The sequence below is a fragment of the Aspergillus melleus genome (genome assembly GCF_016097325.1).
Source record: "Aspergillus melleus strain CBS 546.65 chromosome Unknown contig5, whole genome shotgun sequence".
In the NCBI taxonomy this organism is placed as follows: Eukaryota; Fungi; Ascomycota; class Eurotiomycetes; order Eurotiales; family Aspergillaceae; genus Aspergillus; species Aspergillus melleus.
In genome coordinates, this window is record NW_025763374.1 from 2,203,141 (window position 1) to 2,226,405 (window position 23,265).

Consider the following 23,265-nt stretch of genomic DNA (forward strand, 5'->3'; position numbering starts at 1 on the left):
TTACCATAATTACCATATTTCTCACTATCGCGCGATCCATTGGCAACCATGACACCGATCCCAAACGCGCTGATCATCAGGGGGAAAGACTCTTGTCCCACTTTCATGCCTGGATTTATATGCGAAAGTTGCGAGTACATAGAAGCAGGTCGTGATATTACGAGTACGAGAGAATGATAATCTCCGTTGAAACGCAGGGGATGCCGGGCGTATCGCTGTCTACCTCAGGGACGGAGTACACAGTCCGCAGCACGCAGCATGCAGTACTTCGGCGCGGTCCTGGCCTCTCATTCGTCGATGCCGTACCCTAAGGAGGCACGATACGGTGGGACTGGTGCTTTGGACGTATGTAGACTGCAAGTAGTATTTAGCGATTGCATCCTCCACCTACTCCGTAGGGGGGCAATGCAGTACTCCGTACATGCCACATTGTTTAACTTCTAATCTTCCAGTTCTTACAGGGTGCATTCAGTTACTCCTTGCCTGGACATTGTATCAGCCGTGTCGCATTGAGATCCGAATTGTGGGCCGGAGATGACTTCCCCCTTGCCGCTGAGATTCTTGGATTCTTCCACCATGACGGATAATTGGAAGTACAGAAATCCATTAGTCAAGCGAATGGCGAAGCGGACAAGGACAAAGGGAAAGTAAAAAGAGAGGAATCTAGAAATAAATTGACCCCATAGGGCAAAATGGGAGAGGAAGGCTGAAGCCTGAACGAATCACGGAACACCGGCGATAAACTGGTCAACGGCCCTCGAAAATCGAGCAGAAGAGTAAGTAAGATGACGATCATCCAATAGCTGCTCCGTGGAGTATGAAAAATCTGAGTAAATGAATCGCACGCTTCCCCTCTGCTGGAGAAACTGAGGTGCTTTAAACGGGGCACACAGAAAAGGTCTCCAAAGCGCTCACGGGATGGCGTCAGACCCAAGATTACTTGCCGCTGTGAACCTGGCGCCGAGCAATCGGATTTACCGACCAGGAAATGTCTTAGACATGACAGTCCCGGAGAGATATAAAAAGAAGCGTCATGCGAGGGGGGTGGAAACTGGAAATGCAAAAGTTTGGTTCCATACTCCGTAATCCATTATTCTCTTAAGGCCGTGGCTTCCCGAAGTTTAGTCGCAAGGGCAAAAGAAAGGACCCAAGGACAAGTGAAGAGTTAGCGCAGCATGATGGAGTTTAGAAAGTGTTTAGTGCCTCTAGTCTGGGCAAGTGGAGCAACTAGAAAGGACGTTTTACTCTTCTGGATTGGTAGCCGATGAAAATGATGTCGATTGTTCATTCTCAGCGGGCGGAAGAACGTCTCCAAGTAGAAAAGCGACCGACCGCCTTTCGTTGTTCTCCGCCTTTTTCCGCGCCACTGTTCTTACTCCATTCTGCCAGTCTTACCCAGCCTCAGGCTCCGACTGAGCCACAGCCCATTATCGGTCATCGGCCGAAAATGCGATCCAATTGCATCGGCTGCTTTGCTATCCATCTTGCTCTAACTGAACCCAACCCTTGATTGCCGCCCTGAACAGATCAACAGAGCATTCCTCGTCTGCCGATTTACCCTGCGTGGATCCAGATTGCAATTCCTTCCAATCGGTCCTCCCTACCTCCCGACCTATCTGACATCATCGTCTCATTCTTTCGTTCGGAGTCGATCTCATCCGCGATCAACCTAGCCTACCTTAGCACTTTCTCCTCCGCGCCGGAGCCCACGCCATCATCATGTCCGCAGTAAAATGGTTAAAAATGCTCGGAGCGTGAGCCACCCTGTCCAAAAATCAAATGAAACATTCCACACGAGATCTCAGCTAACCGTCACCGCCGTACAGCGGAGCCCTCATTTGCGTCGGCGGCCCGGCATTCGTGCAATCGATCCGACCTACCGACGAGGAACTGTTCAAGCGCTATAACCCCGAGCTGCAGAAGCGGAGTATGGAGGAGGGAGATCGCCGAGCGCAGGAATTTGACGATTACGTGAATCGGTTGAAGCAGTGGTCGAAGTCGGATAAGTCGAGTATGTTTTGTCCTCCGCGCCTGCTTTCCTCGGGGCTATCGAGTTGAGATGGATAAATGGGCCTGATGGCCTGGTCTGGTTTGTTACATTTGACTAACAATATCTCCTCCGGTATGAACAGTCTGGTACGCTGCGCAAGAACAACAAGAACAGAAACGAAACGACGTCTCGGCCCAGAAGAGCCAAGCGAAAGAGGAGGCCAAGACACAGCGCGAGGAAATGCGGAAGGAATTGCTTGGTGAGAAATAAGCCGGATGATCTCAATCCTGTGGCAGCAGCAACAACATTTACGGGGTACGATATGAGCTGAAATCTGTCGTCGTATATGAACTATCTATATCTGTATTTATATCGATCGCATGAGAGTCGACTTTGGGGCACCGTCACCCGCTTGTCCTAGTGCTTTATCCATAGTGTAAAGGGCAGTGGGTGAAAAAAATTTATCTGGAGTTTGGGATTGGTGCATTCTCTATCTGTATTATTATCTCCCTATGAAATGCAATTGGATGAGCGAATGATTATCATGTTCTTGTTGTGATATGGAAGGAACCGAATGCCCGAAATATGCCGGTAGATCTTCTATTCCCTGCATTGAAGTTCAATTGGATGCTTGCATAGTTTAGCCTGCCTTTCAATTCAGAAGCCTAAGTATATTCCCAGACTTTTACAGAATACCCTAAACTAAAAAGCCCAAAACCAATATGTAAACAATCCAAAAGCCACAAAGAAACAAAACCATCCCCAGACGACATCAAACAACCATAAAATAAACCGCCGACATAGCCCCAATAACAATAACAGCCGTCAAGATACCCGCACCCACCCGATCCCCCGTCGAAATAACCCGCTCATGAATCCCCACCGAGTCCTCATCCGACTTCCCCGTCCCAGCATTCGGATCCCCTTTACTAATCCCGCCCGTATTCGCAGTGACCCTCTTATCGACATAGTTCACCAAATGACCCTGAAAGATCTCCAGCGCGGCCATCTGTTCGCCGACGCCCGTGCTGCCGTCGAACGTCTCGTTGCGATTCCACCGTAACCCGCACGCGTTATCGGGCCCGCTGCATTGCAAGGCAGCTGCTTCGGCTGACGCGCGGAGCTTGGGCGTGAGTAGGTCTTTGGTGAACGGGGCGATTTGGATGGTGTGGGACATCCAGCGGGAGAGGTAGGCTTTGAAGGATCGTTGGTCGACGTTGCATTTGCCGTTTGGTTCGCAGGCGACTTCGCTCATGATGTCGCCGATGGGGAAGAAGATGTCCAGGCCGCGGATGATGTTCTCGACGCGGGTTTTCCAGACGTCGGAGCGGTCGGTCTGTTGTTGTCATGTGTCAGCTATAGGTATTTAGGCAGCTGTATGGCGGCTGAGTGGATGAGGGTAAGAATGGTCAGTGGATCTTACAAAGTGATACATGTGAGCTGCTCCGAGGAGGAACAAGCCCGCATTGTAGGTCCATCGAATGTGATTCAGATCCGTACAGTTGTATTTATCGTCTGTACCGTCGAAGAACTCCCAAGTATTGCTGATCAAGCCGACATTATACACCCAATCCCACGTCTTCTCCGCCCATTCCGCATACGTCCGATTCCCCGTATACACGGCCAGTCGAGCAGCAAGGTTAAAGAAACAGCCATTCGAGACAGTATTCTTATAATTGTACCCATTATTGAACGAGAAAACCTGCCACTTCAATCCTCCATTGCAGCTCTTGTTATCCCAGCGGGGATACTGCGAGTTGAAGACCCCCTGGGCCAGCGCAAGCCACTGCGGTTTGTCCTCGGGCGGATTAGGGAACTTGACCTCTGCGGCTGCCATCGCGGCAAGGCCCCAAAACGCCTGGTCGTCGTTTCCCAGCGTCCGGGTCTGGTTGGGCTCCATGTAGTTGTGCTCGGGCCCGACTTGGTGTAGGAGGGCCTGCGTGGTGATTTCGTTCCATTGCGAATCCCCCGTGTAGTACCAGTACTCGACCATGGCGTTGAACATGGCACCGGTTTCCCACCAGTAGTAGGGGTCTGGGAGGTTACCGGGGACATCACCCGGTCTGTAGCCGGTGTAGTATTGCAGCATTCCCGATGCCGCTGTTTTGGCCGCCTTCTTGATGGATTCTATGCGATAGTATAAGCATTTCATCCAAGAGATAGCTACCACCGGAAGCTAGGGCGTCGTAATTCTCACCTTGGCTTTCTAGATCAAGGTCAATAGATGCCTGCACCATCTGAGCCGCTAGTAATATGGCTGATATGAGAAGTGTGCTCCATGAGCGGGACGATCTTATGCTGCGCTGCATGCTGACTGAATAATCTCGAGCTAGATAGCAGGTAAGAATTGTTAAAATATGAGAGGCTGTTCTTGCGGTGGATGCTCCAAAAGGTCAATCCCCAGGACTCTTTTATTAGAATGTTTCGGAAAGACAGAGGGGTATCAATAGAGAGAGGGAGCAATAGAGAGCCGACATAAGATGCAAAGAAAGATAATGAAACGTGCGAAACGAAGGCGTGGAGTAGACACGATAAAGGCGCCTCTGGTGGGTAGGATGTCCAAGGCTCTGCAAAAATAGTGGCTGGATTTGAACGTAGTTGAAGTTTGATATCAAGAAAGTAAAGCAGCTCAACAAGGAAAACGAGTGGAAGTTGGTGCAAACCAATCAGACAATAGCTAAAAACCAATCAAACCTAGAGAGGTCGAGACATGCTCAGAATAGCCGCATAGAATGATATACGTCTATATTAGGATTCCTGGATTAACGTAGTCACAGGCGTGTGGCAAGAGGGCGCAAACCAGAAAAAGGAAACCTCAAGTTAGGCAGACACAGGGGCCCCAGGGAATCCAGCAGCTTTCATTCTTTGTAAAGATGAAGTACCGGAAAGCTCCAAGACAACGCAAGCGCTTGGAGACACGCCAAGGGAGCCATGATTGAAGAGATCCGTACCAATCACCCAACCTGGTCTGTTCTTCACAGTTCTTGGCGGCCAAATAACTCGAGGAATATACAGGCCAAGGGCCTTAGCATTGGCAGCGGAACCATCGGAGGTTTGTGAGGGAATAGACTGGGGAAGCTTAGGAAGGGAAACTCTTGTTCGATCGTTTAGGTAAAAGGGTTCTTCATTTCCAGAGCTGGCCCATTTTCGAAGGCGACATATAACAAAGCCGAGTTACTTCAAGGTGTGGGGTTTTGGTAGAATGCAGCGCTACATCCTTCTTTAGTATTCAACAGCGGATTCGAGAGCCCCAGAATGGAAGAATGGGAGGTCTCTTTGTGCGACAAGAAGATCCCCGTCCTGAGGGGTCAGCGACCAAAAACAACATTCCCATTACGAGAACAGAGTTTTCAAAAGGAGGCAGTGGAGAGGTATTTACCCTTGGCAAACGCCATGTAGTCTTGGGCTTCAAGATGGTTCTTTTTGCGGAGATCATGCATTCTGCTCTGGGTTTAGCGTCAGGCTGCCTTAACGCTGGCAAGTCTTGGTACAATAGTGATATGGATTGAGGACATTCCATCGGTCTGTGATGACAAAATCGTCAATTCACAGTTGTCAGCGGCAGCATACTGGCATTAGAGCACGTCGGGATTTATGTCTAGCAACTGTGATATATATTTGAACATGCAGGTTGATCCATATGATCCAAGACAACTACACCGTATCTTCACATCAAAAACGGTTTAGTAACTAGAGTAGGGGAGTCCAAATAATTGCAAGATATCATTAGACCTAGATCTTGATTCAATCGGTTCAATCGACAAGGAGGAACTGCTATACCCTGGCAGTCGAAAGTGTAGTTAGAAGGAAATGCAGATGACTAAGCCACGCATAAAAATAGACGGCACTAAACCCGGAACGGCATCACCCAGTCGACCCTGTCAATTCTGTAGGATCCACGATCGAGCGGGATGATCTCAGGGATTGGTCGCGTCCAGACTCCAACTGCAGAGGAACCACACGGCTTCACGTGGCAATTGACCTGTAGGCGCGATGACTACATAATAATCCAGCTAAATTCCAAAGGGCTGGAGTCCTGCCTCTGCCTGCACAGCCTCTTGAGATCCGGTGGTCCCTTGAGCCACGCCAACGCACTAGGTGGTCTGGCAGTTGGCCTCGGCGAATGGTGCCTAACAGAACAGATGTTATTACTATTATTATGCTTTCTTCCGAGCCACCGGGGGCACTTGCTTTTGTGTGCGTGTTGTAGTTGGGCTTATTGTAGCCGTATATGAACCGGTCAGAAAGAAGGATGACTTTGTTGTTGCAGAATTCTTTGGACCCTCGACAACGGAGAACTAGACCTCATATAGCAGGTCATTATACTGTAGAATCAACTGTACCGGGCCGCCTTTCTTTGTTTCATTTCTAGCCTCCGGCCTGATTGGTTTCACCACGAAAATAGCTGCCTGGGCGTTGCTTTCCCAATTCTGAGTGGCTAGGGTCACGTGTTGCCTCCCCGACCGAACCGAGACGGGCTGTACTCTCCAAAGGCGGGCGGCGATTCATCACACCTTGTCAGCTTCACCCCAGCCTGCACCTCACCGTCTCCCTCTCGCATCTCGTCATCTACCTACCCTTCAAGAACCCGGAAACTTCCTCCAGCGTCTCTTTTGGTCCGCTTTCGCCCGCCGTTTTTAGTCTCGATCTCTTGCCCCCCCCCCCCCCCCCCCCCCCTTTTCCACTCCCCTGCGAGAGGAAAAGTTAGCGGTATCCGTGTCATTCAACCAGGCCGTCTGGTGATCTACGAGGCCCTACGATTTCATTTCACCTAAATCTTTCGACGAATCCATCATGTCCGAACCACCCTACGACCCCTACATCCCCTCCGGCTCCAACGGGGCCACCGCTAGTGCCGCGCAGAATGGCGATCCCAGGACCCGGGAAATCGACAAAGTAAGTGAAGATTCTCAATGGCTTCATCCGCAATATCGCGCAGGATGCATTACCAGGTGGATTACGAGTGATGCCGCTGTTATGCAGGCTTTTCGGCCTGCCCGTTGGCCCATATACTCGCGCATTTGGCTTGGAATGACCCGGGAAGACTTCCTGGTGCCAGATGCTGTGGACTTCTGTCAAAGACAGATGATTAGATTCCAGCCAGGCTGACTCTCTCTCAACTAGAAAATCCAAGAGACTGTCGACACGATGCGTTCGAATATCTTCAAGGTCTCGGAGCGTGGTGAACGTCTGGACTCGCTGCAGGACAAGACCGATAACTTGGCCGTATCAGCCCAAGGTTTCCGCCGAGGAGCCAACCGCGTGCGGAAGCAAATGTGGTGGAAAGATATGAAGATGCGCGTTTGCTTGGTCATCTGCGTCATTGTCTTGCTGGTGGTGATTATCGTTCCTGTTGGTATGTTTTGGTGCTCCCCGAGACAACCTCTCCGCTCTCCCAATCAACGCGATCAACAGCGCTAATCGTCTCTTGCAGTTGTCAAAACCACCTAAGTCATGCGCACAGCCACTGACAGTCACGACCCTTTTGGGAATGATATGTTTTTGCAACTGATTCTGAGATTGCGAAGCTTTGATTTCAGCCATTAATACCTTACGCCTTTTTTTCTTCGGGTCCCAGCCCGTCTTGGTTTTCACGATTAAAGAAAGTCTTGTCTCTATACGCCATGGACGTTACGAGCCGATTCGAGATTTGCGATGAGGCTGTGTCACACGATTCGTCGACGGTGAAGATGTAAATGATACTCCGGTGCTCCCCCGTGTTTGAGTACGCTCTTGTGTCTTTTTTTTTATGTTCTTTCCTATGTCTTTCCTTAGCCTCGAACTCTAATGAATTTTTTATAACCTTCATCACTTTGCTTGTGTAGATCGTAGTTGAAAGAAAAAGAAAGGGAGAAAGAAGAATGAAAAGAAGAGGTTGGTAGGTGCCCCCATGGCCATTATAACCCCCCGATGCATGGCGTCACATACACATTGAGTTGGGCAACATACTCAAGACAGTAGGGTAACGCTACAAGAAAACCCGGCCGGACTATAAATCTTTTTTAGGTAGTCCATGCCGAGCTACCATTACGGCATAAAGAGGAGTGGACCGTCCAGGTCCTTAGGGGAAATAAAGAGGAGACATTCTCATTAGCTAAAAGATCAGATAACGAAAGACCCAATGCACTACGAAATGACATCTGAGGATAATATCGGGCCCAGGATCCATCCGAAGCAGGCTGGGCGAACGATTATTCGTCAATGAGCGGGGGCACAGTAGACCATTAACAGGACGAAGCGAGATCTGATAATCCCGGGATTGCAGGAATGTGGAAATTGACGAGGACGATCTGCTGGTTACGGTAGTGAGAGGGTCTTTTCTGTTACGTGAAGCGAGTCGACGGACGGCGGAAAAGAGGGGACCGGCAGGGTTTTTCTATCAGAGGAAGTGTTCAAAGTCACGGCGTGGGCGAGACCTATTTTCCGGCTCCGAAAGTCGCAGCCAAGCCTTCAAGGCTTCAAGGCCATTCAGGCACAATTTGGCAAGTGCACGTTTTTGCCCCCGCTCTCCGCCTGCCTCGCCTCTTTTCCTACTTTTCTCGCAGCTCCTTCTTCCCGAACGCCTTTCTCCAATTCTGCCCGACCGTGAGACTGGTCTCTTGTTAATCCCTCACCCGCAGCTGCTGCCTGAACCCATCAAACGCAGTCCTCTTTTTGGGAGGTCCCATCCGCGGAATCTGACGCGAGGGGGACGAGAAGAACCACAAAAAACCGCGCAAGAGTGTCGTTGGCGGTGACGCTGTGAACGACCGAACTAGTTAAACCCACTAGTGAGTAGTCTACCACCCACCCAGCTCGCCCACCTTATGACTCCGAGGCCTCTCCGATAATCAATCTTTGGATCAAACTCTTTGGGGCGCGGCAATTCGGTCAACCCGCAACCTCCACACACTTTTTTCCCTCGCTTTACTCTTATTACTCACTCTTGGCCCTCTCCTCTCCCCCAACCCTTTGGCATTCTTTCTCCTCGCTCTCTACTCACGTTTTCTTCTTCGCTCCTCCCAGACTTCTCATTCGAGTAGCTGCGAAAGCTGCCGCATGCTGGCTGGCAAGATGTTCTCCCTTCGTACCGCAGTGCGGAGAGCTTCCACCAGCAAGCCCCTCCGAGCGCTCTCCGCACCGCACGCCGTTTCTCCTGCGAGACTCGCCTCTGCTCGTCAGTCCCTGAAGGCCTCTGCCGTGCCGTTGTTGCAGGGTCGCCACTATTCCCGTGCGGCGGATCCCCAACTCTCGTCGACCCGGTCCACCGTTGTCCAGTTGCTGAGTAACATCGGTTCCAAGCGCGAGGTTCAGCAATACCTCTCGCACTTTACCTCCGTTTCCTCCCAACAGTTCGCCGTCATCAAGGTTGGCGGTGCCATCATCACTGAACACCTTCACACTCTTTCGTCCGCCCTCGCGTTCCTCAACCATGTCGGACTCTACCCCATCGTCGTTCACGGTGCCGGGCCCCAGCTGAATCGCATGCTGGAGGAGGCCGGCGTGGAGCCACAATTCGAGGATGGTATCCGGGTTACCGACGGCAAGACCCTGGCTCTTGCCCGCAAGCTGTTCTTGGAAGAGAACCTGAAGCTGATCGAGGAATTGGAGCGCATGGGTGTGCGCGCCCGCCCGATCACCGCTGGTGTTTTCTCGGCCGACTATCTTGACAAGGAACGGTACAACCTTGTCGGTAAGATTAACGGAGTGAACAAGACTCCAATTGAGTCCGCAATTGAGGCTGGCTGTCTCCCCATTCTGACTTCCATGGCCGAAACCCCCGATGGCCAGATTCTCAACGTCAACGCGGATGTAGCGGCAGGTGAGCTGGCCCGTTCCCTCCAGCCCCTCAAGATTGTCTACCTTGCCGAGAAGGGTGGACTTTTCAACGGTGACACCGGCGAGAAGATCTCCGCGATCAACTTGGACGAGGAGTATGAGCACCTGATGAGCCAGTGGTGGGTGCGCCATGGCACCCGCTTGAAGATCAAGGAGATGAAGGATCTACTCAGCGATCTCCCTCGTACCTCCAGCGTTGCGATCATCCATCCCGCCGATTTGCAGAAGGAGCTCTTCACTGATTCCGGCGCCGGTACCCTGATCCGCCGTGGTAACAAGGTGCACATCAAGACTTCTCTCTCCGAGTTCGAGGATCTGGACAAGCTGAAGGATGTCTTGGTCCGTGACCGGGAGGGTCTGGATGCCCGGGCTACCGTCGACCGCTACGTTGAGGGTCTCAAGGAGCGCGACTTCAAGGTCTACTACGACGAGCCCATGGAGGCTTTGGCCGTGGTCCTGCCTCCCCAGAAGGATGCCGTTACCTCTCTGGCCCACCTGGCCACCTTTACCATCACCAAGTCGGGATGGTTGACCAACGTGGCTGACAACGTCTTTGCGTCCATCAAGAAGGACTTCCCCAAGCTGGTGTGGACCGTTAAGGAGGACGATGAGAACCTGACCTGGTTCTTTGACAAGGCCGACGGTAGCCTCAGTCGTGAGGGCGAGGTTCTTTTCTGGTACGGCATCGAGAGCGGTGACGAAGTCAAGCAGCTGGTCCAGGAATTCAACCAGAATGGCCGTCAGATGTTCGGTGACATCAACCTCGAATCGCGACTGCACCGGGCCGCCCAGGCTGCCACCAATATTGGCAAGGGATTCGGCGCTAGCGGTGCTTCAACTGAACAGCGCCGTGCCTTCTCGACCGGTAACGCCCTGCGTGCTGCTCGCTCTGCCCGCCCTTCCGTGCTCGTGACTGCCGTTCGTACTTATGCGACGACGAACCCCAACCCTCCTCTGGGCGAGAAGAACATGTCCAACAGCCAGCCCTCTAAGGTTGCTCTCATTGGAGCTCGTGGATACACCGGCCAGAATCTCATCAAACTTATCAACGCCCACCCTCACCTGGATCTGCGCCACGTTTCGTCTCGCGAGCTGGCCGGCAAGAAGCTGCAAGATTATGACAAGCGCGAGATCATCTACGAAAACTTGAGCCCCGAAGACGTCAAGCGCATGTCGGCGAATGGCGACGTTGACTGCTGGGTGATGGCCCTGCCCAACGGCATCTGCGCGCCCTTCGTTGATGCTGTCAACCAAGGCTCTGAGAAGGGCAACGTCATTGTTGACCTGAGTGCCGACTACCGATTCGACCCCAATTGGACCTACGGACTTCCCGAGCTGGTCAGCCGCTCCACCATTGCGCAGGCCACTCGCATCGCCAACCCCGGCTGCTACGCCACTGCGGCTCAGATTGGAATTGCCCCTCTTGTTCCTTTCCTCGGTGGCCAGCCCACTACTTTCGGCGTCTCTGGATACTCGGGAGCTGGTACCAAGCCAAGCCCCAAGAACGATGTCGAGTTCCTTACCAACAACATCGTCCCCTACAGCTTGGTTGGCCACATCCACGAAAAAGAGATCAGCGCTCAACTCGGAACCAGCGTTGCCTTTATCCCCCACGTCGCGGTCTGGTTCCAGGGCATCTCCGTAAGCATTCTGTCTCGTGCTGTGTTTGTCCAACTCAACTAATTATTTCCGTAGCACACCATCAGCATCCCCCTGAAGCAGGAAATGTCTTCTCGTGATATCCGCAACATTTACCAAGAACGCTACGCCGGCGAGAAGCTGGTCAAGATTTCGGGCGAGCCCCCTCTTGTTAAGGACATTGCCGGTCGTCACGGCATCGAAGTTGGCGGCTTCGCTGTTACAAAAGACTACAAGCGGGTTGTTGTTTGTGCCACTATTGATAACTTGCTGAAGGGGGCAGCCACCCAGTGTCTGCGTAAGTCTTCTGCTTGGCACTTTTCCAATGCACCGCGCTAACAATTCTCTAGAAAACATGAACCTGGCCCTCGGATACAACGAGTATGAGGGCATCCCCCTGGATTAAAGTATTGCGTTTCGGTAGAAAACGCACCTCGTATAACTGACTGTCGAAGGGTACGTGTATGAAGCATTGGGGCCTGTTTGTTTTAAAATCGATGAAACATTGTTAGATGCCCTTCTCCTGAGTACCCTTTTCTCTTTATCTTTTCTGCGTGTCTCATACCCCGTGTGCATCTCAGCCAGTTGCTATGGGTTGGACATGATCTCCAAGAGGTTTACCTCTTTGCATCCGTTTCCATAGTCAACCTTGCCATGTCTCTATCCTATCTATATCTATCTACCACCTTCACTTGGATTCTCAGTCTATAGAACCCTATCTTCTGTCTGCAAATGTTTGATTCTCTTTTGCTTTCCTAGTCTTTTGGTCTGCGTCAAACGGGAGCCTTTTCTATATCTCGTTGGCGAATGTTATTTTCGGCGCTGGTGAGCTGCAGAACATAGAGGGAGGAATCGAAAAGCTTTCTTTACCTGTGCACATTTCGTGTTCTTGGGATATACTAGTCTTTGGTGCATCATTGCAATGTGCTCGTTTGAGACTTTTTGACTCACTGAGTTGCTCAACGTAAATATTTCTTGCGAAGTCGAATTTCGCTCCTGTAACGATTTTGAAAAAAAGATGGCTTCCAGAACCGGGGGTTCAAGATTTTGTCTTTGGTTTGGCGCTTGATGGTCTTCCTAAACAGGCACTGCCCCGGTCCCTCAGCTCGCTTTAACCACGAAATACCTTCAACACCGGCCAGTCTTTACATTTTCCTTTCCATCATTGTGATTTAGTCTTTTATCCCTAAACTCGAGATCTTCTATATCCATCAATCTTACCCCCTCCACAGACTTCTTTTCTATACAAGCCCCCAGTCTGTCGAAGTCTCAACCCCTCTCCCCGAATCGACGCATCTATCTAACTTAGACATCGGTTCGCGCCCGAGACTTGAAAGTCTGACTCTCGCTTCTCCTTAAACCAACTGATTTCACTCCCATGTATCCTTTCCTCTCGTTCTCACGCTAGTCAAGTATTCCAATTGCGAGTGATGAGACGAGACGGTGCACGATTGCGCGAAGACAGAGGATAAGACAGCCAAAATGTTTTACAGCCACGAAAGTAAGCCTTATCCATCATTTGGCACATCTTAATGTTTCTTGGAAGCGACAAATTTGATGCATGGGCCACTAAACCTTGCTGTTTCCAACAGTACTCACCTCCCCCGAACACGGTGTCGCTACAATATGGTGAGTGACCCTCCACGGCCTAGGACTATAACCAAGGCGCAATCTAACGGGTGTCGTTTCCTGAACAGGCTGGTCGCAACTCTAGGACCACGATCCATCACGAAGAAGCTCAACAGAAAAGCGATACTGGATGTTGACGTTCCCAAGGCCTGCAAAGTTATCATGGATCCGGCGGCGCCAATGGCGTTGAGACTTCAAGGAAATTTGCTGTGGGTGACAGTCTCGCTAGGTTGATGAGTGTCGGAGTCGTTGATACTGACTCCGGTGTCTCAGATATGGCGTTTCAAAAGTGTATAATCAGCAATGCGGCTACGCATTGACGGATGTCCAGACGATGCATGATAGAATGAAAGTGATGTTGCGAGTTGTACCGGGTGGAGGACTGGATCCATCAGCTGGGAAGGTTAGGTAAGTGGTTTCCTTTTGATTTCCTCGATAACTCTTTCCGGTGAATGGCATTCTGAAGCAATCTCTTTAGACCAGATCAACTGATCCTCCCTTACGATCCCTCGTTTGCCCCTGAAAATGACATTCCCGGAATGGACATCGATCTCTCCAAATGGACAATTGCCTTCAACGCGGAAACAAACCAGGACTCCGAGCTCGTGTGGCCCAGAACTCCCGATCTCAGCCAGTCGGCTATCTCGCTCAATTCGAGCCTGCAGCTCAGCTTTTCCTCCGCAGATATAATGATGGGAGATCTGGTGAAGTTTGGTTCAGAGACTGACGTGGGCTCTGTGCAACGAAGCACGGACTTCGCGAGAGCGGTCTCTGTCCTTGGTGAAGAACAAGGAATACTTCTCCAGCCTGACTTTGAGTTTGATGAAGATGGAAATTTAGTTGAGCTTGGAGGGCCTCATCTCCGAGGTGAGGTTAGACAGCGGAAGGAACACAGGTTGATCAGTGAAACGCCTGTATTCGGTGCGTTGGGAGACAATGCAGTGAATGGTGTCTTTGGTGATGATCAAGTGAGTACCCGGACTCTGACTTTGGGATTCATCTGACAGGACTCTGTGTTAGCTCATGAACATGAACGACGATATAGTCCTCAATCTCGAAGACCGAGCTCACACTCCACCAGGAGATATTCGGCAATCTATCGAGCATCCCACTGCAGCCGAAGCAAGAGATGAAGTGGACATCGGCCCAGATGCAGCTGAGGCCACAATGCGCCAGTCGCGACGACGACCCATTAGACTGATACCTCTAGACGATGCGACTGTGTTGCAGAATACCGAGCTAGCCAACCATATGAATGAGTATCTGGAGAAGATGGCTTCTGCTGTCGAACAACAGCAGAGCAACCAGCTTTCCCTCCAGGCCAAGAAAAACGCAGCCTTCTGGGTTTTCGGCAAGGGAATCGGCTCCGTCGGTATAGGAGTGGGCGTCACCCAGTTTGCCCACCCTCTGCAGCTTTTCTCGGGAGAAGAGCTATATGATACTCTGAGCCCCTTTGCCATTCCAAAGAAACGCAAACGTGGTCGTCCAGCGGGCAAAGAAGGTGATGCGGAGTCAGAATCACGCCGTGTGCGCGCACGAGAAGAGCTCGAAGAGCAGGTTGGCCGTGGCGACGACGATGGCGTTGTGAACTGGCAAGAGGTTTGCAAACCACTGCTTCATGTGGACTTTGGATCCATTACTAATGGACCTATTCTATAGGAAGTTGAAATCGGCCGTCAAGCACCAGCTATCCATGACGATAGCTCGATCATGCCCTGGAACATCACTGCATCTGTCCAAAGCTCCCAGCACGGCTCAGTCACCGCGAACATCTTCCGCGGCCTAGGAAGCGTCAGTGATTTCTCCTCTCACGGATTCGGCGAACCTTCAGGACTTGGTCCACAACGGAGTCGTTTGACCAGCGCCAGTCCCCTCGCCGGACGCGGCTATCCACCAGACATAGAAGGACTTCCTGGTTTCGCGGACGACGAGCTCGAAGACTTCGACTTGAGCCACTACCTCCAGACAGAGCTCCACGGCGACGGTTTCGCAAATGCAATGGATCTGGACCTCGACACCACCGGCGCAAACAAAGGCAAGGAACCAATGAGAGACCCTCCACTCTCTCTTCGAGATCGAATCATACAGTCAAACCTGGACCAAGACAGCCTTAACTTCCTCGAATTCGTCATGAAGAAAATCGAGGACCTGAGTGCGAGCCCGACTGAAGACATCCAGGCACCTGCATTCGAGGACCCTCATACAGATCCATCCATCCAGTTGAAAGGCCTCCCCTTTTCGACCCTGCTCCCGCGCAGGAAAACCTCTCGTGCCGTGGCGACCCACGGCCTCGCACATACCCTTGCTCTCGCTACCAAGGGTATCCTTTCTGTTCGACAGGAAGATTATACTGATCTCACCACGGAAGAGTATGGTGCAAAATACGAATATGGAGAGATCTTCCTGCGGTTGGCATAGAAGATGACTCTCAAGACTCTCTCTGGCTCCTTACTACGATTTACCAACCCAGACAATACAACACGAAACCCTGCATGTGCGAGTACAACCTGACAATGTCTTTTTCTCCGGTTTTCGTTTACGCTATCTGCGGAAGTTCTATACGCTTACAACACCCGCCATATACCCATTATCCATCTATTTATCCAACTCGGTCTCGATGACCTACACAAACTCACCAACAAAGCAAAAAGCAAAAAGCAAACTCAAAATTCTGTCAGAGTAAACAACACAGACATTTCTTTCCAGTGATTCATTTTTTCTCCTATTAATCTTCCATTTCATGCATGTCTCGATCTTTCCACCTTTTCTGTTCTTACATCCCATACCTACTGCCCATCTACCACGACACTTAATGCTCGATGCGCCTCGCATTCAATCTTTCCGATCTATTCCATAGTATCTTAGCGATGTATCTCTATGTTCCCTTTAATTTGCCTTTATTCTCATATCTAATGCGGGCTTTCTTATTCTGAATTTCTCTTCTGTTACTTTGTCTCTTCTTTTCCAATGATTTGTATGCTACGTTCTTACAAAAATGATTAACCGGACAGATGTCCTCAAAAGCCTTTGCCATATCCAGAGAGCATAACCAACATCGCCACCAACCAAGAGAACTTTTCAAGTTCAATCACGCCACCTTGTACATCCCAAGCGTTCGGAAGACAGTAGGATTTAAACTGCTCGAAGGGAGAGAGACCTTTAACGAAAGAGTTTCCACCAGAGACAGAAATCACCAGACAGTAAATGAAAAAGAAAGTGGAAATGGATGAAATTAGAGGTATTCATCGTTCAGCTCCAGACGCCTGTTTCCTCTTGGTACCTCATGGAAAGTCAGCATTTGCGTATCACCTAATCAGGATAGATGGTGATTCTGTCAAGCCAGCCAGTAGACCACCAAACGACCGTCCCATGCTCTGGTATCTTCTGCCATCCATTTCGTTCCGCATCAGATCCAGTGCTGGGTTCACCACTTCGAAAATCTTTTATGTATTCGTATTCATCAACGACACCGGCCTGGACGTATATAGGCGTCCAAAGCTCCTGACTAAGATCCCAATCCCATCGCACCTGTCCAATCGATTCCATCTGTCCATCGTGATAGTATAACAGAAGACCCAGGCATGGACGATGAGGCTCTTCCGTATTCCTGCATACCTGCACTCTCACGAGGCCTTGGAGAGGCGCGTCTGTCATGTACCAAGTACAGACTGCCAAGCCCTGGCCAGGGGAGTCTGCTGGGGGTTTGAAGCGCGGAAGAGGCGACGGCTCCACCGGTCCGACTTGGTGTTGGCCATTGCAGGTCACTCCCCGAATTCGAAGACGTACCCTAGGGCTGGGTCTACGTTATGAAAGATGCCGGAAATAGCACCATCACCATCCTTGACCAAAGGGTGATACTCGTACATATGGGCGTTACGGGCTGGGACGGGGGTGCCGAATGTAACGGTTCTTCCTAGGGAAGTTTGGAGCTTAGGCAGATGAGTTAGGTATATAGGTCTATGGATCGGGATTGAAGATAGAGGTCTTCTAGAGCGGCTGACTTACTATCAAGATAGGATTGATAGCTACTTCAGAAAACCTCGCCTTCCGGATCCAAGCTGCTTTGATAATTTCATCTTTGTTGAGCGGGAAATACATCCAGTACTTGTGGATATCGCTCAACCGTCGATTCATCAAATCGAGAAATTGTCTATATGCCTTTGATGGACCCGAGAACCCGTGGATCCCGACATTCTTAGTGATGGCACAGCAGACAAGGATACCCCGGATGTGGGAGTCAATTTTGAAATAATCCAGGCGGGATTGAAGTAGTAGTGAGTCTCGGTCGACATTCCACGGGTGAAATTCTGGCGGAGTGGGAGAGCTCCAGGCTCTATATGTCGGTGGACAACTCGAGTCGAGCTGAATGCTCCTCATAAAAAGGCCCTAGTTATGTTAGCTCCTGTTTCTGAAGATGCTGGGGTAACATACATCTGACTTCACATAGACCTCTAGATCAGAATGTCTTACGTCCAGAATCTCGTACCATGGCGACCCATCGGATGTGGGACTCGAGTTACAGTCAACGAACTGTATTCCACGTATACCAATACAGTCGACTGACAGAACGATCTTGCTGGTCTTATCGGGTAGTCTGATCTGGTATTGCCCAGAAGCGCTTGTCGAGTCGAGCGGTTCATCGCTGAGTTGTGCCACATAATCTGTTCCGCGGTACTGGATTATAGAAACCCACATTTCCGATTTCAACCTCATCTTCTGAGTATGGATCCACTGGTCTCTCTCAAGCACTGAATCAATCGTCGTGTCTCACCAAGGACGGTCAAGTACCAGCATGGAGCAACTAGCTCAGTGATATCACACAATAGTTCAGCCGGTAATCGCCCCAAGAATTCCTGTGTAAAGCCGTCCTGGAAGATTTCTCTCGTGTACTCGCTAAAGAGCCCTTCCCTCACCGACCTGCCTTCCCTATGCTCTTCAGGTAAACATCGATAAGTGGGCCTGGTTGCATCGGCAAACCGTCCCAGGGCTTCGAAAGTAGGCATCTCGGCGGGCTCGTAGCCCCATCGTAGAACGCTGTAACATGTTGGATGGACCCAAACCGCGGGTCTGGCGACGCAATACACCATTTGCATTCACTCCCACAATCAGGGACGGCATGCAGTTTCTGATTGATGTCTGTTGTCACGTTAGGCGAGCAAGATGACATTAGAGGAAAAGTATCAGACGGACCAAGGACATGTAACTCGAGAGTTGCGGCTTGTCTGCACAGCGTGCAGAGAGAATATCCAACGTGGACGTCTGGTTCATGATTGTTTCCCACGGATCTGATGGCACGGGGCTCCAAATATCTTGCGGATAGGTAATCTGTGTTTCTGGGAGCTTTCGTCAGTCGCAGACAGCACTTGTTGTAGAATGATCGGGGAGCGGCGAGTAACTACATACACGAGATTGGCAAACATTTGTGGTCCAGGCGAACGGGAGGAGACTCGAGATGAATCAATTATTTCTGATATAATTCTGGGCAACTCTAATGTAGGAGACGGCTGCAGATGGTCATTCCAATGAAGTGAGATGAAGATGGTTGGAGGAAGAGGGTTTCGTTTCTCATACAAGGAAGGAGCGATAGGCCTCAGGCATTCTAGCTTCTACAACAGGCATTCACCCTTGAATGTACAGGAAGCCATGAAGTGAATGCTTTCCACCCTCAGATCACATTAGGGTCAGTTCAGCGTCGAGTCATGGCCCCGAGAAGGTCGGGCGATCCTTCATACAGCACTATATTTAGTATGCCAGTGTTGGTTTTATAGATCGATCGTGTAACCAACGTCGTCATTTTCGGCCGTAAAAACGCCGGTCATCGCCGGGGCCTTACAATGTATGGTATCCCAGTAATACCCGTTATTCCATCCAATTTCATCAATTCAATCAATTCAATCAATTCAATTCAATTCCAGTAAAGCCGAGTATCTCAGCCTGCATCGAGTATTCTGTTGATCAACATCATACCAAGCTTGATCTCGGACACGCGACTGGTGAACACTGAACACCTCGGTTTAGCCCCAACAGGCAGCCACAAAACACGCGATCCCCGTGGCGGTGCTCCTGGGATCAACAGAAACAGGTCCTTCATCAGCCCTCAGACACAGCTGAACCTGCTGGGTCGGTCAGTCCGAGAGTTCCGGACGCGATACGATGAAGTGTAACTGCGGTGGTTTGATACTCTTACGCTGTACAGAGTATTTGTATCACTAACTAGGGCATACCGGACAGCTGGTTGGTACAGAGTATTAAGAGATACCTTACTGTTGATTACCACTGAGAAGTTGTATGAAATGTGAGATTATTCGTATATTGTAAAATGACTTGATAGAAGATGTCCTGCCAGAGAAAGAAGAAAAATGAGGAATCCCCAGATTTTCCGCGTGACAGAATTAGACTTTCCTGACTGAGGCACCAAGACTCGCGTCAGCCAAAATTACTTCCGTACCGTCAGATGACGGGGTTGCTCACCGTGCGGGAAGCAAATTACGCCGGGCTGGTGTATGTACAGTACGGCTCCGTCCTGACGGGCTCGCGTAAGTTAACCGTCTCGTCTCGTCTTTCTTCCCTTTTTCCCTCTCTTCCTCTTCTCTCTCTTTCTCCCTCTCCCTCACTCATTCTCTCTCCCCCCCTGCAAAGTCCCTCCATCCTCCTCCCCCATCGTCCTGTCGCCATCCGCCCGTGGCCATCTCAAATTACCTCCTTTCTCAATCAGGGTCTTCTTCAACGCCATCCACCATCGATTTATTCAATTCTTACGTCGTGAACATGGGTCGTACCGTCGACCAGGAAGTTCACGCGGCGTTCGTCGAGTTCCGCGCCAAGGAAGATGATAAGGTGCGTGACTGAGCTGGCCTACCCGTATTTCCCGTAATATTTCACCACTGACCCCGTTCTCCGTTCCTTCGGCTTTACAGTGTCTCTCCGTTCAGTGCATCTACTGTCAGCAGATCCGCGCAAAGAACACCTCGCGTCAGAAGCAGCACCTACTCGAGTGTCCCGGACTTCGCGGCCATACCAACCCTCCGGCTCCTCAGACTCAGACCACCCCGTCCGCTCCGAACGGTATCGCCGCCAACGGCTACCCTCCCACCCCCAATGGCACCGCAGCTGCCGCTCCGGGCACCGGCCCCAGTGCCGCGACTACCATGCAGACTCCCAACGGACCCATGATGTCGAACGGCGTGGCTCCCCACGCGACGCCCATGCAGACGCCGCTACAGAACATGCCCGGTCGCGCCTCGTTGCCCACCTCCGGTCCCACGGCAGGCGCCGCCTCGTCCGCGTCCGCCTCGCAACAGGCCTCGCGCGCCACGCCCAAATCCAAGCCCAAGACCTCCACCTCCAGTCTGCCCGCTCCCCCATTGGACGATGTCCACGCGGCGTTCGTTGAGTTCCGTGCAAAGGAGGAAGATAAGGTAAGAACGGCCGGCACCCTCGACACCCCCGAGGACGGTATTTTGACAGAGGAACAGTGCCTGTCGGTGCAATGCATCTACTGCCAACAGGTCCGCGCGAAGAACACCAGCCGACAGCGTCAGCACCTTCTCGAGTGTCCCACCTACCTCAGCGTCATGAAAGACTCCATCCCCGCGAACAATCTCCTTCACACCTTCCCCGAGGGCGATGTGGCCCGCTCCCTGCAGATCCCCGCTCCCACCCTCGAATTGGACTTCCGCATGAGCATCAAGATGAACCCCCGCGTTTCAGTCGGACAAAGTATTTGGGGTCAGAGGGATTGGGTGACGTTCATTGGCGGTCAATGGGCCGGCAGATGGGGCAAGGGCGTTATCCTGGTAAGACATGCCCATCTTCTTTTCCACGCCCGCGTCAAGAAAGGATCACCCCGTGTCTACATCGACAACTGCTAACACTGTCAACAGCCGGGAGGACAGGACTCTCAGATCGTGACCAAGGAGTCCACTACCAGTCTTCGGGCCAGCTACATGCTTCAAACTTCCGACGAACCGCCGGCGTATATCATTGTAAAAACCAACGGGTGGTTAACGGGTGCGAAAGACGTTCTGGACAAGGTTAATGACCCCAACGCGGCAGACGCTATTAATCCTAATACCTATAAGTACCGGGTAAATCTCTCTATGGAAACAGGTGATGAACGTTATGCATTCTTGAACACCTTAATGTGGATTGGCAGTGGCTGCCGCAGAGGCCATGAAGGTTGGTTATCCCTGCTCAATTCCCGGTTAATCGCATGATGCTAACCCGAAAGCAGTCATCTTCGATGCTTTCCGCGTCAATTGATCTGCTACGATATTGCAACTCTTGTGTCGGTTTTTGAGCGAGTAATCACATTTCGATTGGGGAAAATTTTCCTTTCTTTACATTCTCATTTCATTGCCTCGTTTCTTTTCATCACTTCAGAATATGTTTGATGTACTCCCTACGTTTTGAAGCCTCCGGTATGGATGCGCTTTTTTATTTTCTGTTTTCTACTCACGGGCCCGCTGGATGCCGTTTTAGTGGAACATCCAGCGCTTTTCATACTGTTCCTTCTGATGACAACACTGTTTCTTTTGCATTCCATTACTTCTGTATGGTATAGTTTTCATCTCATTCCAAGGTGCAAGACTGATTTCAGCCTTGGCTCGAAGTTTTTCCATTTTCTCTTTCCTTTTCAGTTCATTGGTTTCCCTTGTCTTAATTTGGCACGGCAGTGAGATCACGACCAGGACCTTGTACCTGTATTCCTTCTAAAGAATCGAGAATGTTAGCATTTCTGTTGTTCGTCTGGTCAGGTCCGATATATAGATTGGGTACCTTAGATACTAGCAGTTATGACGGTATGGGTTCCTGGTATGGTGATGTGCGCAAATACTGCTAGTCAGGCAGGTAGGTAGGTAGAGAATATATAACCGGAAGTTTGGTACGGGTAAAGGGATCTATATAACCAAATATAAAGTTAGCTAGCTTATACAGAAGACCTTATTTCTAGAATTATGGTTACAGTACTGTAGCTGTAAATCGAGAAGATACCCAGAATGTACTGGTAACTGGGTATGGGTATTGTCTAGGCAGGTCTCGGGCTGTATCAACGTTCTTACTTAGTCAGTACTTACTTCCAGGGTTCGTTATGGTATGAACTATGGGTTTTGGTTACCTACTAGTTTGAAAATTACTGACAAAGGCTAAACCTATTCATCACTTATTTACTCATATCCATACAAATGTTCTGAGATCTAGAGAATATACATTTCTTTATACCAATGTTGTAACTGATAGGTATGTTGTTCGCTAGGTAGGTGTATACGCCAGTAACCAGAAATAGAAATAAGCTACGGTAAGAGTAAGTTAACGGTTAGGACCGTTAGATTAGATTAAGTTTTGACGGCTAACTACCTTAGTTAACTACCTTACCTACCTTAAGGTAGGGACTTGTAATAACACCCTGTCCTACCTGACTTACTTACCTACCTAGCTACCACAGTACATACATACCTTAGTTACCCGAATATACCCACGGTAGGGTAAGGCAGTATTTACCGACTACCGCGTTCTGATTTCATTTCATTTTATTCTCTGTTGCTTTTAACTTACTTGTATTGATCATAAGTAACTTTCTATCTATCGGACTAGCTTGTACATAGAGTAAGAAGTCTGATTAATACTTAGGAACGGACTAGGAATTAACATGGATGATTGGATTATATTATAATTCAGCCTACCTTGACCACCACCAATGACTTGACCCGAGGGCTGCATAAAGCCTTAGCCACTTGTTTATAGTTATTCCTTGGCAATTGGCACTACCAGTTGCTTTTTGTTTCGTGAAGATTAATTAACTAACTGTACATCCCCTAGTTAGTTGTCTTCGATGCAGTTGAAAGATGACGGGTTGGATATGTTCACTAGTTAATGCGAAGAATGACAGTTTGGAAACCGTTCCTGCGGATGCTTTGATAATTATGTTCTACTCATGCAGTCCATCTAGAGCTCGATTCGCGATGGAAGTCTTCATACCATTGCTGATTCGATCATCTCCTCCACGATCCGTTCATAATTCATCCAGATACGACGCTTATTCCTCAGCTCCTTGAACTCAAGGTTCTCACTATCAGGCTCCTGCTCAGGAGATGCATACGATTCCTTTAAAACGCGCAAAAGTCTGTCAATCTGGACTTCATCGTTCTCTGCTCCTGCTATCTGCTATATGTGATAGAATGATATCTGCA

The 23,265-nt window shown here is 50.2% G+C and overlaps 10 protein-coding genes across 10 annotated transcripts; 8 read left to right on the forward strand and 2 right to left on the reverse strand.

The window, feature by feature from the left end:
- Positions 1-1,719: 1,719 nt before the first annotated feature.
- cbp4 (uncharacterized protein) lies at positions 1,720-2,260 on the forward strand (the record flags this gene model as incomplete). The annotated part of the gene is made up of 3 exons (XM_046090903.1): positions 1,720-1,754; positions 1,827-2,011; positions 2,133-2,260. 3 exons carry the CDS (start codon positions 1,720-1,722, stop codon positions 2,258-2,260), a joined length of 348 nt encoding a protein of 115 aa, XP_045946878.1.
- A 502-nt stretch (positions 2,261-2,762) lies between these two features.
- LDX57_009183 (glycoside hydrolase family 76 protein) lies at positions 2,763-4,227 on the reverse strand (the record flags this gene model as incomplete). The annotated part of the gene is made up of 3 exons (XM_046090904.1): positions 2,763-3,326; positions 3,414-4,117; positions 4,188-4,227. The coding sequence occupies 3 exons, from the start codon at positions 4,225-4,227 to the stop codon at positions 2,763-2,765; spliced, it is 1,308 nt and encodes a 435-aa protein (XP_045946879.1).
- Positions 4,228-6,784: 2,557 nt separating this feature from the next.
- On the forward strand, positions 6,785-7,441 carry SNC2 (SNAP receptor SNC2; the record flags this gene model as incomplete). Its single annotated transcript, XM_046090905.1, has 3 exons — positions 6,785-6,886; positions 7,115-7,346; positions 7,425-7,441. 3 exons carry the CDS (start codon positions 6,785-6,787, stop codon positions 7,439-7,441), a joined length of 351 nt encoding a protein of 116 aa, XP_045946880.1.
- A 1,587-nt stretch (positions 7,442-9,028) lies between these two features.
- argEF (bifunctional acetylglutamate kinase/N-acetyl-gamma-glutamyl-phosphate reductase) lies at positions 9,029-11,852 on the forward strand (the record flags this gene model as incomplete). Its single annotated transcript, XM_046090906.1, has 3 exons — positions 9,029-11,449; positions 11,504-11,744; positions 11,797-11,852. The coding sequence occupies 3 exons, from the start codon at positions 9,029-9,031 to the stop codon at positions 11,850-11,852; spliced, it is 2,718 nt and encodes a 905-aa protein (XP_045946881.1).
- A 1,076-nt stretch (positions 11,853-12,928) lies between these two features.
- Positions 12,929-13,309, forward strand: rec8_1 (Rad21/Rec8 N-terminal domain-containing protein; the record flags this gene model as incomplete). The annotated part of the gene is made up of 3 exons (XM_046090907.1): positions 12,929-12,947; positions 13,039-13,075; positions 13,144-13,309. 3 exons carry the CDS (start codon positions 12,929-12,931, stop codon positions 13,307-13,309), a joined length of 222 nt encoding a protein of 73 aa, XP_045946882.1.
- A 305-nt stretch (positions 13,310-13,614) lies between these two features.
- On the forward strand, positions 13,615-14,079 carry rec8_2 (R8 protein; the record flags this gene model as incomplete). Its single annotated transcript, XM_046090908.1, has 1 exon — positions 13,615-14,079. The coding sequence occupies one exon, from the start codon at positions 13,615-13,617 to the stop codon at positions 14,077-14,079; it is 465 nt and encodes a 154-aa protein (XP_045946883.1).
- A 19-nt stretch (positions 14,080-14,098) lies between these two features.
- On the forward strand, positions 14,099-14,734 carry rec8_3 (R8 protein; the record flags this gene model as incomplete). Its single annotated transcript, XM_046090909.1, has 1 exon — positions 14,099-14,734. One exon carries the CDS (start codon positions 14,099-14,101, stop codon positions 14,732-14,734), a length of 636 nt encoding a protein of 211 aa, XP_045946884.1.
- A 51-nt stretch (positions 14,735-14,785) lies between these two features.
- Positions 14,786-15,493, forward strand: rec8_4 (R8 protein; the record flags this gene model as incomplete). The annotated part of the gene is made up of 1 exon (XM_046090910.1): positions 14,786-15,493. One exon carries the CDS (start codon positions 14,786-14,788, stop codon positions 15,491-15,493), a length of 708 nt encoding a protein of 235 aa, XP_045946885.1.
- Positions 15,494-17,062: 1,569 nt separating this feature from the next.
- LDX57_009190 (uncharacterized protein) lies at positions 17,063-17,452 on the reverse strand (the record flags this gene model as incomplete). The annotated part of the gene is made up of 1 exon (XM_046090911.1): positions 17,063-17,452. The coding sequence occupies one exon, from the start codon at positions 17,450-17,452 to the stop codon at positions 17,063-17,065; it is 390 nt and encodes a 129-aa protein (XP_045946886.1).
- A 2,391-nt stretch (positions 17,453-19,843) lies between these two features.
- On the forward strand, positions 19,844-21,337 carry LDX57_009191 (uncharacterized protein; the record flags this gene model as incomplete). The annotated part of the gene is made up of 4 exons (XM_046090912.1): positions 19,844-19,912; positions 19,993-20,871; positions 20,959-21,253; positions 21,309-21,337. 4 exons carry the CDS (start codon positions 19,844-19,846, stop codon positions 21,335-21,337), a joined length of 1,272 nt encoding a protein of 423 aa, XP_045946887.1.
- Positions 21,338-23,265: the final 1,928 nt, after the last annotated feature.